Source organism: Pogona vitticeps, chromosome 10 (assembly GCF_051106095.1).
Source record: "Pogona vitticeps strain Pit_001003342236 chromosome 10, PviZW2.1, whole genome shotgun sequence".
NCBI lineage: Eukaryota > Metazoa > Chordata > Lepidosauria > Squamata > Agamidae > Pogona > Pogona vitticeps.
In genome coordinates, this window is record NC_135792.1 from 2,456,674 (window position 1) to 2,474,933 (window position 18,260).

At 54.0% G+C, this 18,260-nt stretch overlaps 2 protein-coding genes across 4 annotated transcripts; both read right to left on the reverse strand.

Annotated features, from left to right (window-relative positions):
- Positions 1 to 103: 103 nt before the first annotated feature.
- DHX38 (DEAH-box helicase 38) lies at positions 104 to 12,569 on the reverse strand. 2 transcript variants are annotated; one of them, XM_072980769.2, is made up of 26 exons: positions 11,899 to 12,569; positions 11,436 to 11,623; positions 11,209 to 11,334; positions 10,669 to 10,834; positions 10,370 to 10,488; positions 10,209 to 10,285; positions 9,235 to 9,390; positions 8,910 to 9,071; positions 8,717 to 8,824; positions 7,656 to 7,774; positions 7,403 to 7,540; positions 6,713 to 6,899; positions 5,544 to 5,729; positions 4,584 to 4,724; positions 4,357 to 4,467; positions 4,143 to 4,259; positions 3,334 to 3,441; positions 3,135 to 3,247; positions 2,719 to 2,927; positions 2,452 to 2,606; positions 2,177 to 2,332; positions 1,952 to 2,086; positions 1,124 to 1,249; positions 892 to 987; positions 405 to 526; positions 104 to 316 (listed from the first exon to the last, which is right to left on the reverse strand). In XM_072980769.2, the coding sequence occupies exons 1-26, from the start codon at positions 12,339 to 12,341 to the stop codon at positions 232 to 234; spliced, it is 3,849 nt and encodes a 1,282-aa protein (XP_072836870.2). In that variant the 5' UTR covers positions 12,342 to 12,569; the 3' UTR covers positions 104 to 231. The 2 variants fall into 2 exon arrangements, with proteins under 2 accessions (XP_072836870.2, XP_072836869.2); XM_072980768.2 differs by having other exon boundaries at positions 10,648 to 10,834.
- A 1,503-nt stretch (positions 12,570 to 14,072) lies between these two features.
- LOC110076274 (haptoglobin) lies at positions 14,073 to 17,663 on the reverse strand. Of its 2 annotated transcripts, XM_020788291.3 has the most exons (5): positions 17,468 to 17,663; positions 17,013 to 17,095; positions 16,762 to 16,860; positions 15,630 to 15,701; positions 14,073 to 15,041 (listed from the first exon to the last, which is right to left on the reverse strand). In XM_020788291.3, exons 2-5 carry the CDS (start codon positions 17,092 to 17,094, stop codon positions 14,284 to 14,286), a joined length of 1,011 nt encoding a protein of 336 aa, XP_020643950.3. In that variant the 5' UTR covers position 17,095; positions 17,468 to 17,663; the 3' UTR covers positions 14,073 to 14,283. The 2 variants fall into 2 exon arrangements, with proteins under 2 accessions (XP_020643950.3, XP_020643951.3); XM_020788292.3 differs by lacking the exon at positions 16,762 to 16,860.
- Positions 17,664 to 18,260: the final 597 nt, after the last annotated feature.

Consider the following 18,260-nt stretch of genomic DNA (forward strand, 5'->3'; position numbering starts at 1 on the left):
GCCTGCCCTCGACCCCCCCCTCCCTTTACCCACAACTGTTACACCCCCAAACCCTCTGGCATGGAAGGGGCACAGCCCAACTAAATGGCTGAAAGCAACACAGTCAGGAAGCAGCAACATTTTTATAAACAATAAAATTATTTCTCAGTGTCCATCCAAGGTGGGCCTTGCTCAATTCATTGAGCACAGCAGGGTCCTATGTACAGAGCTGAGTAGTGGCAGCGGCAACAGCTACAGGCCGAAGCGAGCTGGTGTATGGCGAGGGGTGGCCGGCTGGCCTTGCTCTTTACGCCCCGGGGTGTAGATCTTTGTGGACCTGCAGGGAGGGAGGAAGACTGAGGGTCGCGCCCGCTTGTTCAAGGCAAGGCCCGCCCTTCCCCACTCCGTGCAGGAGGCGGCCCTACCTGACGCTGCCCACTGGGTTGCGGCGCTCTTGCTCCTCACAGCGTGCACGCAGCTGCTCCTCCGCCAGCGCCATCTCCTCTTCCATGGCCGAGGCCTCCTGCTTGGCCCGTCGACGACTCTCCTGAGGGCAGAGCAAACAGCCACCGTGAGCCCATTCCACCCAGACCCACGGAGCCGAAGGAGGAGGCAGAAAGTCCTTTTTTAAAAAAAACGGCCCAAGACTTCCTCTATTCTGCAGAGAAAGGCCTCCACCACTGGGCAGGCATTTAGTGTTAGCCCCCACCCCACCCCACTGAAGTCTCCCCTTTGGGCTCATAGCAGAAGGCTAGTTCCACCCCCCCCCCAAAACACCCACTCCTGGTCCTGGAGAAAGCAAACCTCACGACCAGATTGGCAGCCTGTCGAGAAAAGCCATACCAAGGGTGGGTGGTTCAGTGCGGAAGGGCAAGGGGTGGTGATGTCCTGCTCTCATTCCTCCCAGCTTACCTGACGAGACTTGCCCGCGTGTTTGATGCTGTAGAACATGGGCCCCAATTCAGCCAGCCACTCGCCATCCACTGCCGTGACACACTGCATGTATTCCTGTAGGGAGATGATAAACGAGAGTGATAACAGCAGATGCCAGAGTGGGGTAGGTGGGGTGGGGGTTGACATCTCCAATAAATGGGAGCAAATCCAGGATCCATGGGGGGGGGCGCAGAGGGTCACACACACTCACCTTCGTGGTCATGACCAGCTCATGGTACACAATGTAGTCCGGGGTGTAGCCCATTCCAAAGAGCGAGCTCGTGGGATGAAGATGGCAGGGCATCCCCGTCCGGATGTTCACATACTCTCCAATGCCCTGCAGCAGGAAGAGGGACTGAGTCAGAGCAAGGTTTCCAGCCAGGGCAAAAGGCTGGCAGGAATTCACTCCCCAAATACCTCAGAAGAACAGAAAGACGCAGACAGGAAAGACCAACATGGCCCAGAGACAAGGAGTGCTTCCGATCGTCATCAAGGAGAGTTTCTTACCTAGGAAACATCTCGGTTCTTTCCTGAGAAAAAGTCCTCCCTTCCCCCCCCCCCCGGGGGCCCTTCCTGCTCTGCAGTTGTAAGACTGACCTATAACTTAATCTAGGCTAGAATGAGGAATAGCCCCTGTGTGGGGTGGGAAAAGGGACAGGCACAGGTCTCCGGGCCACGAGTACTCGCATCCAGCCATACACAGACTTGTACTCAGAACTACGGAAGCAGGAAAAGGGACTGGCTCCAGATCTGGCCCAGAAAGGTTTTATCCTGTCTACTCTACAAACAGTTCTTGCTGAGCCCACAGCAGAGGGCACCCACTCCCCTGAATTGACAGTAGATATGGGGGGAACCCGAGGGCACAAAATGCCCAGCAAAGAGTAGACACCCCCCACCCCCACCCCGCCTTGGCAAGAGACAGTACACATTCTACCAAACCACGTTGCTCATCCTATTTCACACACATGCACACACAGAGACAGACAGACATCACACACAGAGACAGACAGACATCACAGACATAGCTGCTGTCCCTCACCTTCAGTTTGGCAGCCTGGTGAAAGTAAGCGGCGCAGATGCATTTGCGAACCACGTCCCAGTCGGTGCCGCAGGAGGCCAAGCTCATGCGCTGCTGCACCATGATGTCCTTGAGCTGGGCTCGCACCTCCCGCACCTGAAAGGGCAGAGAGAACGGTCAGGACCTGGGGCTCGGGCCACATCATTCTCCGTGGCCAAGATGGGGGGGGGATCCCAGCAGGCACACCTTGCGCATGGCCTTGGCGTGGATGAAGTGCTCGCTGCACCACAGCGTGGAGTAGTTGTTGCTCTTCCACTGGAGGTACACGTTCAGGTATGTCAGGTGGTCGCTCTCTGGGACAGCAAACTTCTCTCGCACTTGGTCGCTCTCCTCCTCCCGGCCCTGGGGGCAAGAGGCAGCGAGAGTGTTAGGCGAGGAGGAGAAGGAGGAGGGAACAGGCGAGGAGGCCTGCAAAGGTTCCCAAAACTCCCCACCGCCTTATGCGTTTGGCTCAGACGCACCTTGGGCCGGTAGAAGATGGCTGGGACAGAGAGCATGGAGACAATGAGCAGGATCTCGGAGCTGCAGCCCATGTCGCAGGAGACGATCAGCATCTTGGAGAGGGCAGGATCAAGGGGAAACTCCACCATCAGGCGCCCGGTCGAGGTCAGCCCACCTGAAGGCAAGGCAAGGAAAGGCCAAGGCCATGAGAGGCAGCGGTCCCCACCCCCTGGAGAACCTCCCCCAAGGGAAATCCCGGCCCCGCTCTACTGCACGCGTCTCCCCACCTGTGTTGTCTAGAGCCCCGAGGATCCACAGCTGGTACATGGAGTTGAGCATGTTGTCCTCGGGAGGCGGATCCATGAAGTGGAACTGCAGCAGGTCCTGCACCCCCAAAGACTTGAGCAACAGAACCACGTTGGCCAGGTTGGTTCGCTGGATCTCTGGGACGGTGGTCGTCAGCAGCTCGTTCTTGTAGGCGCTCTGGGTGTACAGCCTAAAGCCCAGAGGGAGGAGATGAGGACGGTGCAATGCTAAAAAAACCAACGTCGCTCCTGTTCCTGCTACAGCAACTAGGAACTAGAAAGCCCCTAAACCATCCCACCCATTCACCTCAACACCTCCCCCAACTTACTCCTAGACTTTTAGTGGTGAAAGACACACACTCCGTGGGGGAGGGGGAGGGGAGGGGGTCTCTTCCTACCTGAAACACTGACCTGGGCCCGTCCTTCCGGCTCGGCCTGCCCGTTGGTTGGCGTTGGCCTGGCTGATGGGGTAGATCTGGAGGGCGTCCATGCCGATCCGAGGGTTGAAGACCTGCAGCGAAAGAGGCCGAGTGAGCCTGGGAACCTGGCTGAGCACCCGGCTGCTCCCACACCCTTCTTCCCAACAAAGCGCATTACCTTCAGTTTGCAATAGCCAGAATCAATCACAAACATGATCCCATCGACCGTCAACGAGGTCTCTGCAATGTTGGTGGCCACAATGCATTTCCGGACTCCGTCGGGGGCCTGCCGGGAAGGAAAAGGTCAAAGGGCAGTTGCTCACTTTGGGTCCCTTCTCACTTGCTCACCCCCCCCAAAACCTCCCTGAGCCAGAAATAAGACGTGTCTCCTCAAATGCTACTATATTTCTCCCAAACTCAAGAGGCTCTCCGCTTGGACTCTGCTGATTTCTGCTTTGCCAGACCGTCCGTGGGGGTTATTCACCTTCATAAACTAGCTCAATAGGCTGAGTGCTGTTGCCTTCACCTCCCAGAAGCTGCTTTTAGGCCAGGCCTGTGCCTGCAGCCCTGGGATCACTGCTCACCTGCAGCTCCAGCCCCTTGAGCCACCATCCCCAACACAGTCTCCATGCCAAGTCCTTGTGGGCTGCCGCCATGCTTTGGATGCCAGCTGCCAACGTCACACCCCACTGTGGTTTGCTCTAGCTGCGCTTTGCCCATCAGACGCTCAGAACAACTAACCGACTAGCACTCCAGCCAGCCTGCCTCTCTACTGGCCACCGATGCAATTTATAATTCCAAGAGTCCAATGGTGCCAATGCAGAACAAAGCTCTCTGCTTTGCAGGCAGCCACCTCCACCACGAAGGAAACATCCCCGCTTCCCAAGCGTGTCTTCCCAAATTGACCTCCCTAGAATGTTACAAGGTCAACCCACCAGGCTTTTAGCCCCCTAGCTACTCGCCCCAGGGAAGGCGGTGGCTCTGTACCTTCTGGAAAATCTTCGCCTGCAGGTCGGAGGGCAGCTGGGAGTAGATGGGCAGAACCGCCAGGGCGGGAGCGTTCTCCAGCTCTTCCAGGTGCTCCACAATCTGTTCTGAGGTGACCTGAAACAGGGGAGGAAGAGGGGTGAGTACTTGCTGTCATGGTGGTGGTGGGGAGGACAGAGCTGCAGGGTGAGGGGCTCTCCCAGAAAAGGTTCACCTCAATGTCCTCCTGGCCTGGCATGAAGATCAGGATGTCCCCCGGGGCGCTCGAAAGGTGCACCTGCAGGGCCTGCTTGACAGCTGCCTCCACATAGTCCTCCTGCGGGGTCTGAAAGGAGGAGAGAAAGGGCTGAGACAAGGGCCCAGCGGCAGCCCCATGCCTGCTCACCAGGAGCCCCAAGGCAGAGAGGCGCACCTGCCTTTCCCCTCTGGCCTCCCTCTTACCTTACTGAAGAGGATGTCTACAGGGAAGGTACGGCCCGGGATGTGAAATATGGGCACGTTCCCAAAAAAAGCAGCAAACTTTTCTGCATCCATAGTGGCTGAAGTCACAATCAGCTTCAGGTCTGAGCGTCGGGCCACCACCTACAGCAATATGAGAACACCATGGTCACGGAAAGATAGGGGACCCGCAAGCAAGCAGCAGTGGCTCCATGGGGGACAGAACCCTTCTACTGAGATTCTTCCTGAAGCTGTCTCATGTAAAAAACACACTCCTCAAGCAAGAAATTAGAAAAAAGACTTAAAGAGTTAGGACAGTTACAAAGCAACTAGAAATATCATCAGATGTAATGATATGTTGCTGAAGATAAAAGATCAAAATAATCTATGCTGTGATGTTGCTGATAAGGACAAGGAAACAAGCCAATTCGTTTGAAAAGAGGTGTTGGAAGAGGGTTTTATGGACATAATGGAACACCAGAAAGACAAATAAGTAGATTTTCATTCAATTCAAGCCTGAACTCTCACTAGAAGTTTAATGACTAAACTGAGTCTATCATTCCGCAGATGTGTCACCGAAGACAAGATTCACTGGAAAGGACAATTATCTAGCAAAAGTGGAAGGCAGGAGGAAACGATCTAACACAAGATGGGTTGGCTCAGTAAAGGAAGCCATAACCTTTAGCCGGCAAGACCTGGACAGGACTTTCTTAATGACTGGGCCTTTCCTGCAGCAAAACAACCTGCCAGCTACTAGGACCAGTGGTTTTCTATGAACCGCCTTCTCTGGGGTATTGCAGTGAAGGAACTCTTCCCCACCCCACGAGCTGAGGCAAGCAGCTTAGAATTCTAGAAACTCCCCCCCCCCCGCCCCCGGTTTCAAGAGATGTCTCATGGGGAGGCAAACAAGGAACTGACACCCAAGGGAATCTGACCCCTGGGCTCAGCGAAGGAAGCACTGACCTCACGCAGGAGGCCAAACAAGACGTCGGTGTTGAGGGACCGCTCGTGGGCCTCGTCCATGATGATGGCGCTGTAATGGTCGAGATCAGCTTCACGCAAGGATTCACGCAGCAAAATCCCGTCTGTCATGTACTTGATCACAGTGTTCTCTGAAGTGCAGTCCTCGAAGCGGATGGCATAGCCCACCTGGTGGATGGCGGAGGTGGAAAGAGGCAGCAGTCAAGGCTTAACTACAGGAGCCTGTGGCCGGACTTCTGTTCGGAAAAGCACCAGCGCTCAGTGGTAACCACGCCGGCGGCTCCCTCGCCCTTGAGCAGGCAGGCTGTCCCTTGTGCAACCGACCAAGCCTGCAGGCAGCTGGTTGCAAGACGGACATCCCACAGGCGAGGAGGAGAACAACGTCTTTAGCTGTGATCACCACTGCGCGTACAGCTTTTCCAAAGAGGATTCTGGCCTGTCGTCTTCAAATACAAGACAGCCATCAGGTAAAGAAAAAGGAACACTTAGAAGGCCAATGTCCAGAAGGTGCCCAGGCGCTGAGTCCCACTAAACTTTCCCACTCTTTGATCAGTCTCACGTCCCACATCTCAGCTAGTCTGGAGGCAGACACCATACACAGAAGCGCCCGAGTCTGAAAGCACAATAAACTCAGCCAGACGTTGCCATTGCAATGTCCCATCACTCCTTTCATCAGCCTCAGACTGTGTATCAATCAACCTTTGAGGAAGTGCAGCTTCCCACACTCTCTGTCCAGTGGCCAGTAAATGGATCATATTACAAGGTGATTTCCAGGTTTGGCAAACAAACCCTTTCCTTTAATGTGCCAGTTTGCTGTTTGCAAAGCCTTTCAGCTATTTTATTTTTAATCACCAGCCCAAAATTACAACTGACAAGCCTTTCTCTAATCCCGATTTACAATTTCATTATGCAACTTGTGTTCTCCTTTCTTCTTAGCTGCAGCAAGTATCTTCTAAACATCCCAAACGCCTTTCCCTGGGTTTTTATCATAAATCAAGCATGCATGACATCCAGCAAGCCGGCCCCTTCTTACCTGCAGTTCCCACGGGAACCAAACAGCCCCCATGTGCGTATCTTGTCCACCCTCCTCTCCCATCATCCAGCTGTGGGCTTCACCGTGGAGGTGCCCCCCAAATCCCAGCTTTCCTCACCTCCTCCCCGAGGCTCACGCTCATCTCTTCACTGACACGCTTTGCGACCGACATGGCGGCCACTCGGCGGGGCTGCGTACAGCCGATCATGCCGTAGTCCGTGTAGCCATCCTCGTGAAGGTACTGCGTCAGCTGTGTGGTTTTGCCGCTACCCGTCTCTCCTACCACAATCACAATACTGTTATCCCTGTAAAAACAGAAGGATGTAAACACAGAGAGGGAAGAAACCCATCACTGATACCTCTACACACACGGCATTTTCTATTGCAAGAAACAAGGGTTTTTATTATCTCCTAGAGGCTTTATAAAATGCACATTTTGATATATTGCTGTTTTATATTGAATAACATCCTTGTTCATTGTCAAAGTTACAATTTTACTGTATTCTGTTACATTTAGCAACAGAGATGGTTCTTTAAATACACCAGATACTTAATTGCCAGTTAAAAATCTGATCATGGATTAGAAAAGTATGCCTCTCAAAATAGGAGACTTACAGCATTCAGGAAAAGGGACATTTATCAGAGAATCCTGAGGCACAAACCAGCTCACTTCAGTTCCGTTCCTTTAAACAAAAACATTAAGGCACTTCTTGCCTAGCCCACATGGATCCTGCTCTATATCCCGTCCGCCCAGAGGAGCTCCCCACCAGGGCCGGTGGGCAAGGGGAGGGTTGGGGGACTGGCTTACCGAATAACCGTCAAAAGCTCCTGCTGTACAGCAAAGATGGGCAAGTACTGCCTCTGCTCCACAAGGGACTTCTTCTTAGCAAACTCACTGCTGGCTTCGCTCTTCTCTTTCATGTGATCAGCAAACTTCTGCTCTGTCCTGAGAGATTCAGAACGTCATGGCTCTTCCCAGAACTTCTCCTCCCTCGGGCCATCTCTGCTGTCAGCCACCCCTGCTTCCCCCTGCCTCCCTCCGTAGCACGTTCATCCCCTACCGGTAATCGACAGTGCCGTCCTCCGCCAAGACAGGGTTGGACCCTTCGTCTTCCTCCTTCTTGATACCCATGATATTGCCCAGTTTGGTGCCTGCCAGCTCCCAGTGCTTGTGCTGGGCCTGAAAATGAAGCAGGAATCACACACACATGAAAGCGAGTCAGACTTTCATCTGGCAGGAACGTGCCTTTCGACTTCCCTCTCCCCTCTCAGTTCAACCAACAGAAGGGAGCTTCAAAATAAACTGCACCCGCCTAGTATGCGGAGCTGAAGCGACAGCAACCTCTCTTCCTGACGAACCCACCTTCTGCCCTTCTCCATCGTTATACACAGAAGCTCCTGAGTTCTGCCACTCCTCACACCTTCTCTATAAATTACAGCTTTCTCCAGGCCAGTGGTTCCCAACCTTGGGTGCCCAGATGTTCTTGGACTACAACTCCCAGAAATCCTGGCCAGCACAGCGAGTGGTGAAGGCTTCTGGGAACTTTATTCCAAGAACATCCGGGGACCCCAAGGGTTGGAAACCAACGACCTCAACAGCCTAGGAAGCCCGCAGCCCACCAGCATACAATCCCAACCCGAAAGGGCAGCTGCAGCAGAGGCTCCACGTTGAGATTTTGATGTGGAAATGTGTTAATGTTGTACAGTTAAATGTAAAACGGCTGATTTTACCTGAGACACTGTACGGATTGTATTCAGGTGTGGGTATCAAAAATTAAGACTTAATGCTGTACAGCTGTAGTACATGATGAAACTTGATGTAACAGAAAATGAAGTAATGTATTTTCTGATTGGTCGCAGAACTATACATAAGTCATGTGCAAAACGATTGTCTTTATCTGAAGTCAGATCACTTTTTCCTATGTTGTGTGTTGCTTCATGTCATATCAGGCTGCCACAGAAATGTCTATTCTCTATGTATATATGTCAATAAAACTAAGTTGCTGATTTTATGCTCTCAGTGTCATAGTGTCTTAAGTATCTGCTAACCGATTATCTCCTTACTCGGCTGACGTTATGAGAAGACACGTTATAATCAAAATCCTCCACACTCCACACGTACCTTCTTCCGCTCTTTCTGTTCCCGATGCTTGCGTACTAACTGGCTGCCCTTGCGGGCAATGATTGCAAGATCCGAAGTGGCGTCCTTGACGGGGATCACTGGCTCAGGCTGAAAGCAAGTAGGGAAAGTCAGGTGTGAGACAAGAGAAGGGGTGCCCTAGTTCCCACATCCACGCAGGACTCTGGCTTTTCACCTGTTTGGTGAAGACAATACGGCCGTCTAGGAACGGAGGCACCAGGTTGTGAACCAGGAGGTGGACCTTGGCTGCGTTGTCCTCCTCAAAGTCCTCATCCACCTCCAGCCGGTGCACCACGCCGCTGGTCAGCATGCGGTTGGTCTCCCACCTCTCGTTATCCTGCCGAGCACGAGAGAATTAAAGGTAAGTCAAGGGCCAGAAACCAGGGCTGCTTGGGAAGGATGGTTGCAAGGGAGCATCCCAGCAGCAGCAGAACAGCACATGGGCACTGCCACAAGCGGCTGCCGCCCGACTTTCTTCAGCAACGCCAGCATGCGCCCACCTCGTTAATTTGCCTGCGCTGAGCCGAGATGCGCTTCTGCTTTTGCTTCTGCAGGTGCTGCTCCCGCTTCCTGATGTACTCCTCGGAGGAAGAAGCCAAAGGGTTGTGGAACTCGTCGTAGCCCTCGTCCATCATGTACCAGTCCCGATCTGCTTGCTGGAGAAGAATTGGGGGAGGGCAGGGAGAAAAGAGATCGTGTTAGCAAAACAGTAAAATACCTGCCCTTAGATAGAAACAATCCAGATTTTTATAAAGGGCTGCAGGAGATGAATTAGCTTTTCAGGAGGTGGGAAAAAAGGGCAAAGAACCTGACTAAGTTGATGCTCACAGAAATCGGGGAATGCCAATGGGGCATCAGCAAGAGGCACCAAGACAGGAAACATATCTGAAATCCCAGGAAACCCTTTCCTGCCAAACTCAGATATTAGTACCATGCTTCTGATGTAACAGCACCCGAAGTCTCTGAAACCTAAAAGCCCAAAGACCTCAAAAACGTGCCGATTTGCACATCCATCCCAAGAAAAGAACAGGGTTTCTTTTCAAAAAAAGGGGATTTGAAACACAGACAAAACCATGTGCCAAAATCATCCCACAGGAAGCACAAGGAGCATGACACTTTGAACTGGGGATAACTTGAGCTGGGGATAATTTCTGCATGCTGATATTCTCACCTTCTTTCAAAGTAACTTTTCAAGCCCTGCCACAATGATGACTCAGTTCAACCCTGCTGGGCTTGAAGACATTGCCTGCTAAGAACTTAAAAGAAGGCAACAGCCCGACCACGAGACCTGCCCACTTTGGGCTGTGTATAGTTCCAAGCAAATTCTGTGTAACTCTGATCCTCACAGCCGAGCTGGCTGATCTCCTTCCACCGGCACAAGTGTCAATTAAGCAAGAAAGAAGCTACTCCTTTACGATCTCTTCTGAAGAACCAAGAAGGGGACCCAAGGCAGGGGGCAGGGAATTACACTGACCCGCTGGTCATCCTCCCACTGCTGCCGCTCTTCCTCTGTTTCGAAGGCAATTCCATCTTCTCCATCCTCACGTTTCCCTAAAAACAAAAGCTTTATTTAGAAACCAATCCTGGCTCAAAACCACAAGGAAGAGTCATCACCCAGCCCTTTCCAGTCTTTACCTCTGCCTCTGGAAAGCCAGGGGGTGGCCCCCAAATGCTTCTGATTATCAGCCCAGTCATTGTACTTGTACGAAGGGGTGGGCAGTGGGGTGTCTTCAGGATACTTGCTCCTCACGGACCTGCAGGGACAACCAGCCGGTATAAGACAAAAGAACAAACAAAGGCCGGATGGAGGTTAGCTCCCCAAGCCAGCCCTTCCTCAAATGCTGCCACCATCTTATCCTCCCAAATGTTCCCGCAAACACTGAAGGCCATGTCACACAAGCCTAAACACCCACCCTGTGCCTGCTTCCCCGTACCGGTCACGGTCACGCCTCTCGCTATCACGGGAAGCCGACCCTCGGTGACTGCGCTCAGAATCCCGGTAGGAAGGTGTGGGGGAAGGGGACTCCCACTGGGAGCGGCGTGAGCTGCTGTAGCCACTGTCCTCTTCTTCCCAGTTGGAGCGGGAAGGTGTCGCTGCATCTAGACATGAGGGGGGAAAAGCTGTAGTTTTAGCAAGGCCGATGCTTTTCCCCATCTGCCACAGCACACGACTCCCTTAATTGTTACACACCCACCCAAAACATAAGAAAGTACACCAAATATTTCCTGTGATTAAACTAAACCCGGCAGCAACTTGATCCACAGGGTCCCTTCCAGCTCTGTAGTTCTAAGATGATGATAATGATAGTTGCCGTCATTGTTTTATTGTTATTGTTGTTACTGTTATTATTGCTATTAGTTTTATTTACGTGCTAAGACATTATCACTATCTGACGCAAGGTGTAGGTAAAAACCACTCAATATTAACACCGGCCTCATCGCAAAGCTAATAAGGCCACCAACTGGGAGCATACCTTTCGGTCGGTGGTGAGGAGACTCTGGTTCATTCTTCCGACTGCTGCTGCCGCTCCTCTCCGAGGAACCCTCCTTCTCCGATCGGCTGCTGCCGCTGCCGCTGCGTCGGCTTCGGTCCCGGTCATCTAAGGGAAACAACTTCTGATCAGTCTCGCCCATACCTGAAGGAATCCTCTGGGAGAAGCCGCCACCGCTGCCTCCCCTCCGGTCAACAACGGGACGCTACCTCGGTCCCGCTTGCGGTCGTGATCCCGGTCCCGGCCGTGGTCCCGCTTGCGCTCTTTCTCCTCCTTGGAGGAGGCGTAGACCCCGTGCTCCCGCCGCTCCCGCTCGCGCTGCCGGCTGCGCTCCCAGAACTCCTCGCTGACTCCTCCGGTGTGGGACGGCGTCTCCACCCGAGCGGACCGGTAGTGCCTAAAGGGGGGGAAGAGGAAAAGAAAAGCAGCTTAGAGTGGGACGGCCTCCCTCCCGCGCCCTTCTTGCCAGCCAGCCAGCCAGAGAGAAAGAGGAAATGGCTTTTCGCAGGGATGGCGACTCAAGTCAAGGGCCTCGCTATCAAGTTAGCCTTGACTCCCCTGGGCTTTTCTTCTTCCCCTCAACGACCAGGCGACTGGGAACCCGAACCCTCCCCTTTCTCTAGGGGGAAAAAACGCTTTTAAATTGAGACTCGGCCCCAAAGGCCTCCTCACCTCTCCTTGCGGCCCCCGCGCCCGGCCGTGTCGCCGCCGCCGCCCTCCTCCTCCTCGTCGTCGTCCTCGTCGCCGCCGCCTCCGCCGCCCTCCTCGGCCTCGCCGCCTCCGCCGCCGGCCCCGTCGTCCCTGCCGTCGGCCCAGTCCTTGTAGGAGGCGACCCGGGAGCGCTTCCTCCGGTCCTCGGGGCCGAGGCTGCCCTCGCGCTCCTCCCGCTCGCGGCGCTTCTGGGCGGCCAGCAGGTCGAGGCCCAGCAGGGAGGTGCGCGGCGCGGGGACCTTGAAGACGTGCTGCTCCTCGGCCGCGCTCTTCTTCTTCTTCTTCGGCAGGACCAGGCCGCCCACCTGCCCTTCCGGGGCCAGGCCTTCCAGCCGGTGCAGCGAGGCCTCCGCCGCCGCCGCCGCCGCCGCCGCCGCCGCCTCAGCCTCCTCGGCGTCCCCCATGGCAACCGTCCCCGCCGCCGCCGCCTCCCCCCGCCGGGTTCTCCCGGGCCGCCCTCCCGGAGCTTGGCCTGGTGGAGGACCTGAAGGGCCCTCCGCCGCGGTCTCGCCTCTTCGAGGGACCCGAAGCTCGCGGTCTCGTCAGCCGCCGCTTCAAGGCCTCCCCGTCCGCTCGCCGGGCGCCTCCATGACTCTTACCCACAACCCTCCGCGACGGCAGTGGCTCTAGCCCCGCCCCGCACCATAGAGGCCGCCATAGGTGTTTCATGAAACGCTGTTTCTAGACGGGCCGTTTCGGCCTCTCGGAAGAAACACTTCCGGGGCGTTCCCCTGGAGAGAGGAGGGGTCCTCCTGCGCAGGAGGCCCGCACTTCCGCATCGCTGTGACGGGACAATGTGTGACACGTGACACTCCCTTAGAAGGACCCCTCTCTTGGGCAACCTTGTGGTTGCCTGAGGGAGGGGGGGCGCTGCCCTTAGCGCAACAGCCCTGCAGAGAGGGCTGCCGGGCGGGGTGTGTGAGGTGATTAAAGCGGAGCTTCGCCAGTCTTGTCCGCCATTCTGTCCTCCATTCCATGGGTTCTGCCGCCCCAGGTTGAGAGCATCTCGCTTCTCAGGGTGTTGTTTGTGACTCTATTAGTTTTATCTCTAGAAGCCTTTCGGGATCACGTGCACTGCCTTCCTGCCTTTCTTCGTCGCGGATTGGGCGATGTCACCCAGTTGCCATGGTGATAGGAGCCTAGAGATACGAAAAATTAAGCGTGACCTACCACCGCTACCTTGATGGCTGCTGTAATCTCCAGAAGCGGCTTTTCCAAATGCTAAAAAATTGTGAAACTCGCTATTTTTGTGAAGGATTTAGTGAGCCAGTAAAAGCACTATCCAACCCGATTTTTTTTTGTCTAGGGTGGTTCTATGATGGCAAACATGGCTGTGACCCTGGATCTGCCTCTCTTGTCTTCCAGGCTTTGCACTCCTCCTCCAGCTGCAGCCATGTCTCGGGCAGTTCCGCAGGCTGCCCTCACATGCTGCAGAGAGGAGGAGGAACCTGCCATGACCTATACCAAGCTTGTCAAAATCAGTCTTTCTGATACTGAGGAATCCTCCACAGAGAATCCTTCCCCACCCCAGCCACATCAGTCAGCCCACACCCTATGGAGTGACATGTAAGAGGGCTTGGATCTTTAAACTGAGACTCACGAAGTGACCTTGAGCTAATCACATCCTTTCAGCCTGGTCCACTTCTGTGCCACATTCACAGGGCCGTTATGAGGACAAAATGGGAAGAATGATGTACACCACTTTGCAGTCGCCGAGGGATATAAATAACATCACCTTTATGGCAGAGAGATCCTTCCATTCCTCTCCATACAGGACCATTCATGAGGATCACCTCAGCCCACTATTTCTCCCTGGACTTTCTTGCAAGGGTGGCAGGGTGCTTGCTGATGCCACCCAGCCAGCCATTGGCTTGGAGAAGGGCTGCCCTATAGCTTTGCAGTGTCCAGCCATAGCTGTCCTCCTTCCATTGCCCCTCCCAGGAAGAAGGTGGCACAGAAACAGAACGGATAAAAATAAATAAAACAGTATGTCTTTCTGCCCTTTGGGTTTGCTATTCTCCAAGAACACCTGGTGGACACTTCTAGTAGGAATAAATACATGTGAATGTTTGTCAAGTTCTGTTTCTATAACAGGGCCCTGAATGATTTCTCCACATAAAACAGAGAGGTGTGCATTAGAGGCATCCGACTTTAATGGGTTGACAGGGCAGTTTAGACACATAGCAAAAATAAACTGGATCAAAATCTGGCAACATGTTTTCCGCTGTAAAGAAGCTCCCGCCCCATGAGTGACTCCTTAGGATGGCAGGCACAGGAAAAGGGTTCTCAGGAATCCTAGACAGAATGGATTCTTTGTCACTGGTGGACAAGCAAATGTGGCCCTACTCAGGCTGCGGCGAGGGTCTCCTGGATCCAGTCCACCAGGCCAAGCACCCGCACGTAGACGCCATATTTGGCGGTGCTGCATGTCTTGTCAAAGCTGAGGATGCCAGCTGCGTACCAAGTATCGTCATCGGGATCCTGGACAGTAAATGCTCCTCCTGCGTCGCCATAGCATGTATCCTCACGGAACCTACTCATGCCTGCACAGAAGGTGTAATTGCCCAGCAATGGCTTCACAGCGTCCTTTCCCTGGCCGGCGTAGTAGGCCGTGCAGATCTCTTGATCTACCACTGGCAGCTGAACGTAACGCAAGGACGTCGGGTGTTCCATGAGGACATTGCGACCCCAGCCGGCGATGAAGCCCACCCGGCCAGGCTCGATGTAATTCTTCTGAGGCAGGCAGATGGGCATCACGGCCTCCCCGATGGGCACCTTCCACTGGAGACGCAGCAGCGCCAGGTCCACCTCCTCAGGGAAGCCAGGATGAAGGACGATGCGGTCCACGGGGCCAGCTGATTCCCCATTGCCCAAGAACAGTCGGAGAGTGGGAGCGATCTCCTCTGGGCGGGCCTTGGCGCTGTGGTTCAAGTACAGGTTCCTGCCCGTGGTCAGGAGCCATTGGTCGCTAATTAGCGTGGCCCCCGTTGTGCGGTTGTGTCGGGTCACCAGCTTCATTTGCCAGGGGAAATTGTTTCTGGCAGCCATGAAACCCCCAATGATGCGCTGCAGCGGGCGGGCCGGCGACTTGGGCCTGCCGCACACTGGAGAAGGGAAAGAAGAGACAGCCATGAATGGCGACCACCAGCTCAACGGGCCATTTTAAATCTGCTGTTAAAGAAGCATTTTTAATTGATGTGTGTGTCTGTGTGTAATTTTTTTAGTCTGTTACAGATGACTTTGAGACAGGAAATAAATGCTTCTGAGAAATAATAAATAACCAGACTGAAAGAACACAAGAGGTTAATGCTGACTGTGCTTCCTAGCTCTAGCTGACGGAAGCATTGTTCGGTGGAAAGGTGAATGATAAACTCAGCAAACAAAACCTCAACCGGGTTGGGGGGGTGGAGCCTGGGAGGAACTAGTCAGGATGCTTCCCATTGTTTGAGAAGGCTTCTTCTGTGTCCTCTGGCATGTTGGTAAGAACGATACAGGATGCTAATGGCCTGCAAACGGGCTCCCAACCAAACCTCCGATTCATCACACTCTCATGCCGGGAGATCTGCCTGTCCACCGTTTACAGTAAGCTTTAGCGTGGCGTTGGAAAAGTGAGCCCTCAGGTGAGGCCAACCCATTAATGCCCTTCCTGCCAACCTGCATTTCCGTAGCCCTTCTTTGGGGCACCTCCTCACCTGGCTCACAGATGGGAAGTTTACTCTTCTCTCCTTCGGAAGCCTGCTGCCACTGATCACACTGGTAGAGCCCTAGGGAAAAAAAGGAAGGAGGGAGGGAGAGTGATGGAGGTGAGTACGGAAAGGATCTGGCACGTAGAAGGAACTTGAGGCTTTGGGGTGACTTTTCAAACTGATGTGCTCTCGAGTACCTCTCCACTCTTTTGGGAACCGTTTTTTTAATTTGCAAACTAGGGTGGTGCGAGGAACGCAAGTCCAAAAGGCGGGCTCCCGTGGCGAGCTGGAAAGCGGGTGGCTGCCACCTCACATGGGATCCCCGATATCACTGGCTTACGTTCCCTAAGAACCCGCCCTTCCATTATTAAAACACAACGCTCAGAGTTTCCGTTCGGTCCTGTGCCTGGCGTGTTCAACTCCAGCCAACCCACAGGCAGCGCCTAGACAGGGTGGCTCCCAGGGGTTTGCCGAGAGGGTTACGGCAGGCAAGCCCAGGTTTATCAGCTTGTTGGAACCTTGGATTACACCTCGGTTCTGCTGAGATGGCTTTGCTGGATTAGATGAGAGGTCCATCAGGGCTTGTATTCCACCCCCTCAGTACAGACTCACCCCTGAAGTTGCCGAGCACAGTACGAATGCAACAGTCATGTCCTTCTGTTGGTTCCTACCCCACACCTCCTGCCATCATCGGAGCGTTTTGAACCCGTTTGCAGCTCGCTGGACAGCTCCGTGAATGAGGTGTCTGGGAGTTCAATTCTCCACTGTGTACCTCCCAGGAGAAGAGCCGGCTAGTGTGGCCTTGGGCAAGAGGCACAGTCCCAAGGCAACCCCCCCCGAAAAAGGGAAGGGGAAACTTCAGAACAGAAAAAGTTGACCAATCCCAATCAAAAAGACTGAAATGGCTCAAAAAATTCACAGGTTTAAGCCTCCAAGCAAAAGATTTTTAATAAAAACAATTTTTAAAAAATCAAGCTTTCAACCAAGAATATATGTCCTGTCATCTTAAGGGTTACAAATACCAATTACACTTCTGGATATTCCCTACTTAGAAAACTCCAAAAAGAGTCACTATAAATCAGAACTGATGGCATGCCAGTATTATTATTGAACTGCAGTCCCAGGATTTTCGCCTTACCTTTTCCTGGGCCACGGAGTTGATAAAAAGGGTCACACTCAAAACGAACCAGCTGCACAATTCGGCCATGCTCAATTTCTTGAGGGAGTGGGCAGGTGCCTATGAGAGGAGTGCGGCCGTTAGCATGGCATTCCTCCTGCTCCCACACCGATTGGCATCTATCCTGCTCAACCACCCTCGCCGCCAAGGACCCTCCTCTCCCTGAACCCCGGGCATTTCCCCCGACGCAACAGTAGTTCCGCGGCACTTACCAAGGGTGGGTACGGTCACACAGCCTCCGCCACTGAGCAGGACAGCCAGTCCCCAGATTAAGGCAGCTCCCAGCGCAACCATCCTGTTCGGGAAAGAGCAAAAACAGACGAGATTGCCAAATCAGACCTCGCTTTTGTGCACAAACAACTCTCCTCACTGTGCAGGCATCAGGCACTCTGCCCGGCAAGAAGGAGCTCCGTTTCCCCTCTCGAGTGTCTGCCCCTTCCATTTTCGATGGGTGCAAAGCCACAGTGGTTCCCTTCCGTGGGCTGGGGGGGGGGAGCCACTAGGGGCCCCAACCTCTTCACCACCTTTCCTGCATCCTCTTCTTATCCCAATGGAAGCTGTTCCGGCCCACAGCAGGGCAGGAATGGGTCTCCTCCCACCCAAAGAAGGCTGCACTGAGGATTGGGCTTGGTTTTTCCAAAAGGGAGAAAGGGCTCGACAGAACCACCTGGAGGAGCAACAGCTTCAAGGCGAGGAGCCTCCGCAGAAAGGTGGCAAAGAGGTGGATGATGGAGTAAGGACAGGGAACCGGTTCTTCTCCCCTTGTCACACCGTCCGGGTGGAGGAACCCTTATAAACCTGGCTCAGGTGTTGCCTTACACACCGTTTCCTGCAACAGCCAGCCTTGAAAAGGTCACTGACTTTCCCGACAACCAGTCCAAGGATCAAGCCCTCCCTCCCTCCCTCCTGGCGGGCCAGGCCGGTGCCAGCTGGAATTCAGTCCAAGCACCTCCTTAGGTGGCCCCCTTCAGAAGGATCCTCGATCCTCCACTCCCTGGCCACAGCAACTGGGGCTGAGAATTTCCAGGACTGGTTCTGGAAAGCCAAGACGAGGGCTTTGGACCCTGGACTTCTCCAGCCGGGAGAGCTGGTCCTACCAAGCGGTCTTGAGAAACGCCATTTGATTTAGGTCCTTGGGTCACTTCCTTCCTCCAAGAATCTCCTTTGGCTCCTGTTGGAAGCCTTGGGGTGCACGTGTGTAGAGGAGGATACACAAGTGGGGTGCCTTCAATGCGCAGAGAAGACGGTGCGGATATTAGCATTCTCTCGGATCCTCAACTGCGTCAGCTCAGCCACCAGCCGGGTGAGAGGCAAGCGAGAGAAGACGGCCCCCATCGGAGTGTCTGCGTGCCTTGGAGCCGGCAGGCCGTGAAATGGGTTTTCCACTTCCAGCCGGACATCTTTCCTCTGGAAAGCCTGCATAACTCACAGCGCCTGACAGCGTGGTATTACTGGTGGAG

Bases quoted from the DNA above. Each gene is read 5' to 3' on its own strand.
- DHX38 (XM_072980768.2), bottom strand. From the start codon at position 12,341: ATGGGGGACGCCGAGGAGGCTGAGGCGGCGGCGGCGGCGGCGGCGGCG. The intron at 527-891 runs GTAAGCTGGGAG...CTCTGCCCTCAG, and splicing joins ACGCGGGCAAGTCTCGTCAG to GAGAGTCGTCGACGGGCCAA. The intron at 317-404 runs GTAGGGCCGCCT...CCCTCCCTGCAG, and splicing joins AACCCAGTGGGCAGCGTCAG to GTCCACAAAGATCTACACCC.
- LOC110076274 (XM_020788291.3), bottom strand. From the start codon at position 17,094: ATGGTTGCGCTGGGAGCTGCCTTAATCTGGGGACTGGCTGTCCTGCTC. The intron at 16,861-17,012 runs GTAAGTGCCGCG...CTCCTCTCATAG, and splicing joins TGTGACCGTACCCACCCTTG to GCACCTGCCCACTCCCTCAA. The intron at 15,702-16,761 runs GTAAGGCGAAAA...TTTTTTCCCTAG, and splicing joins ACTCCGTGGCCCAGGAAAAG to GGCTCTACCAGTGTGATCAG.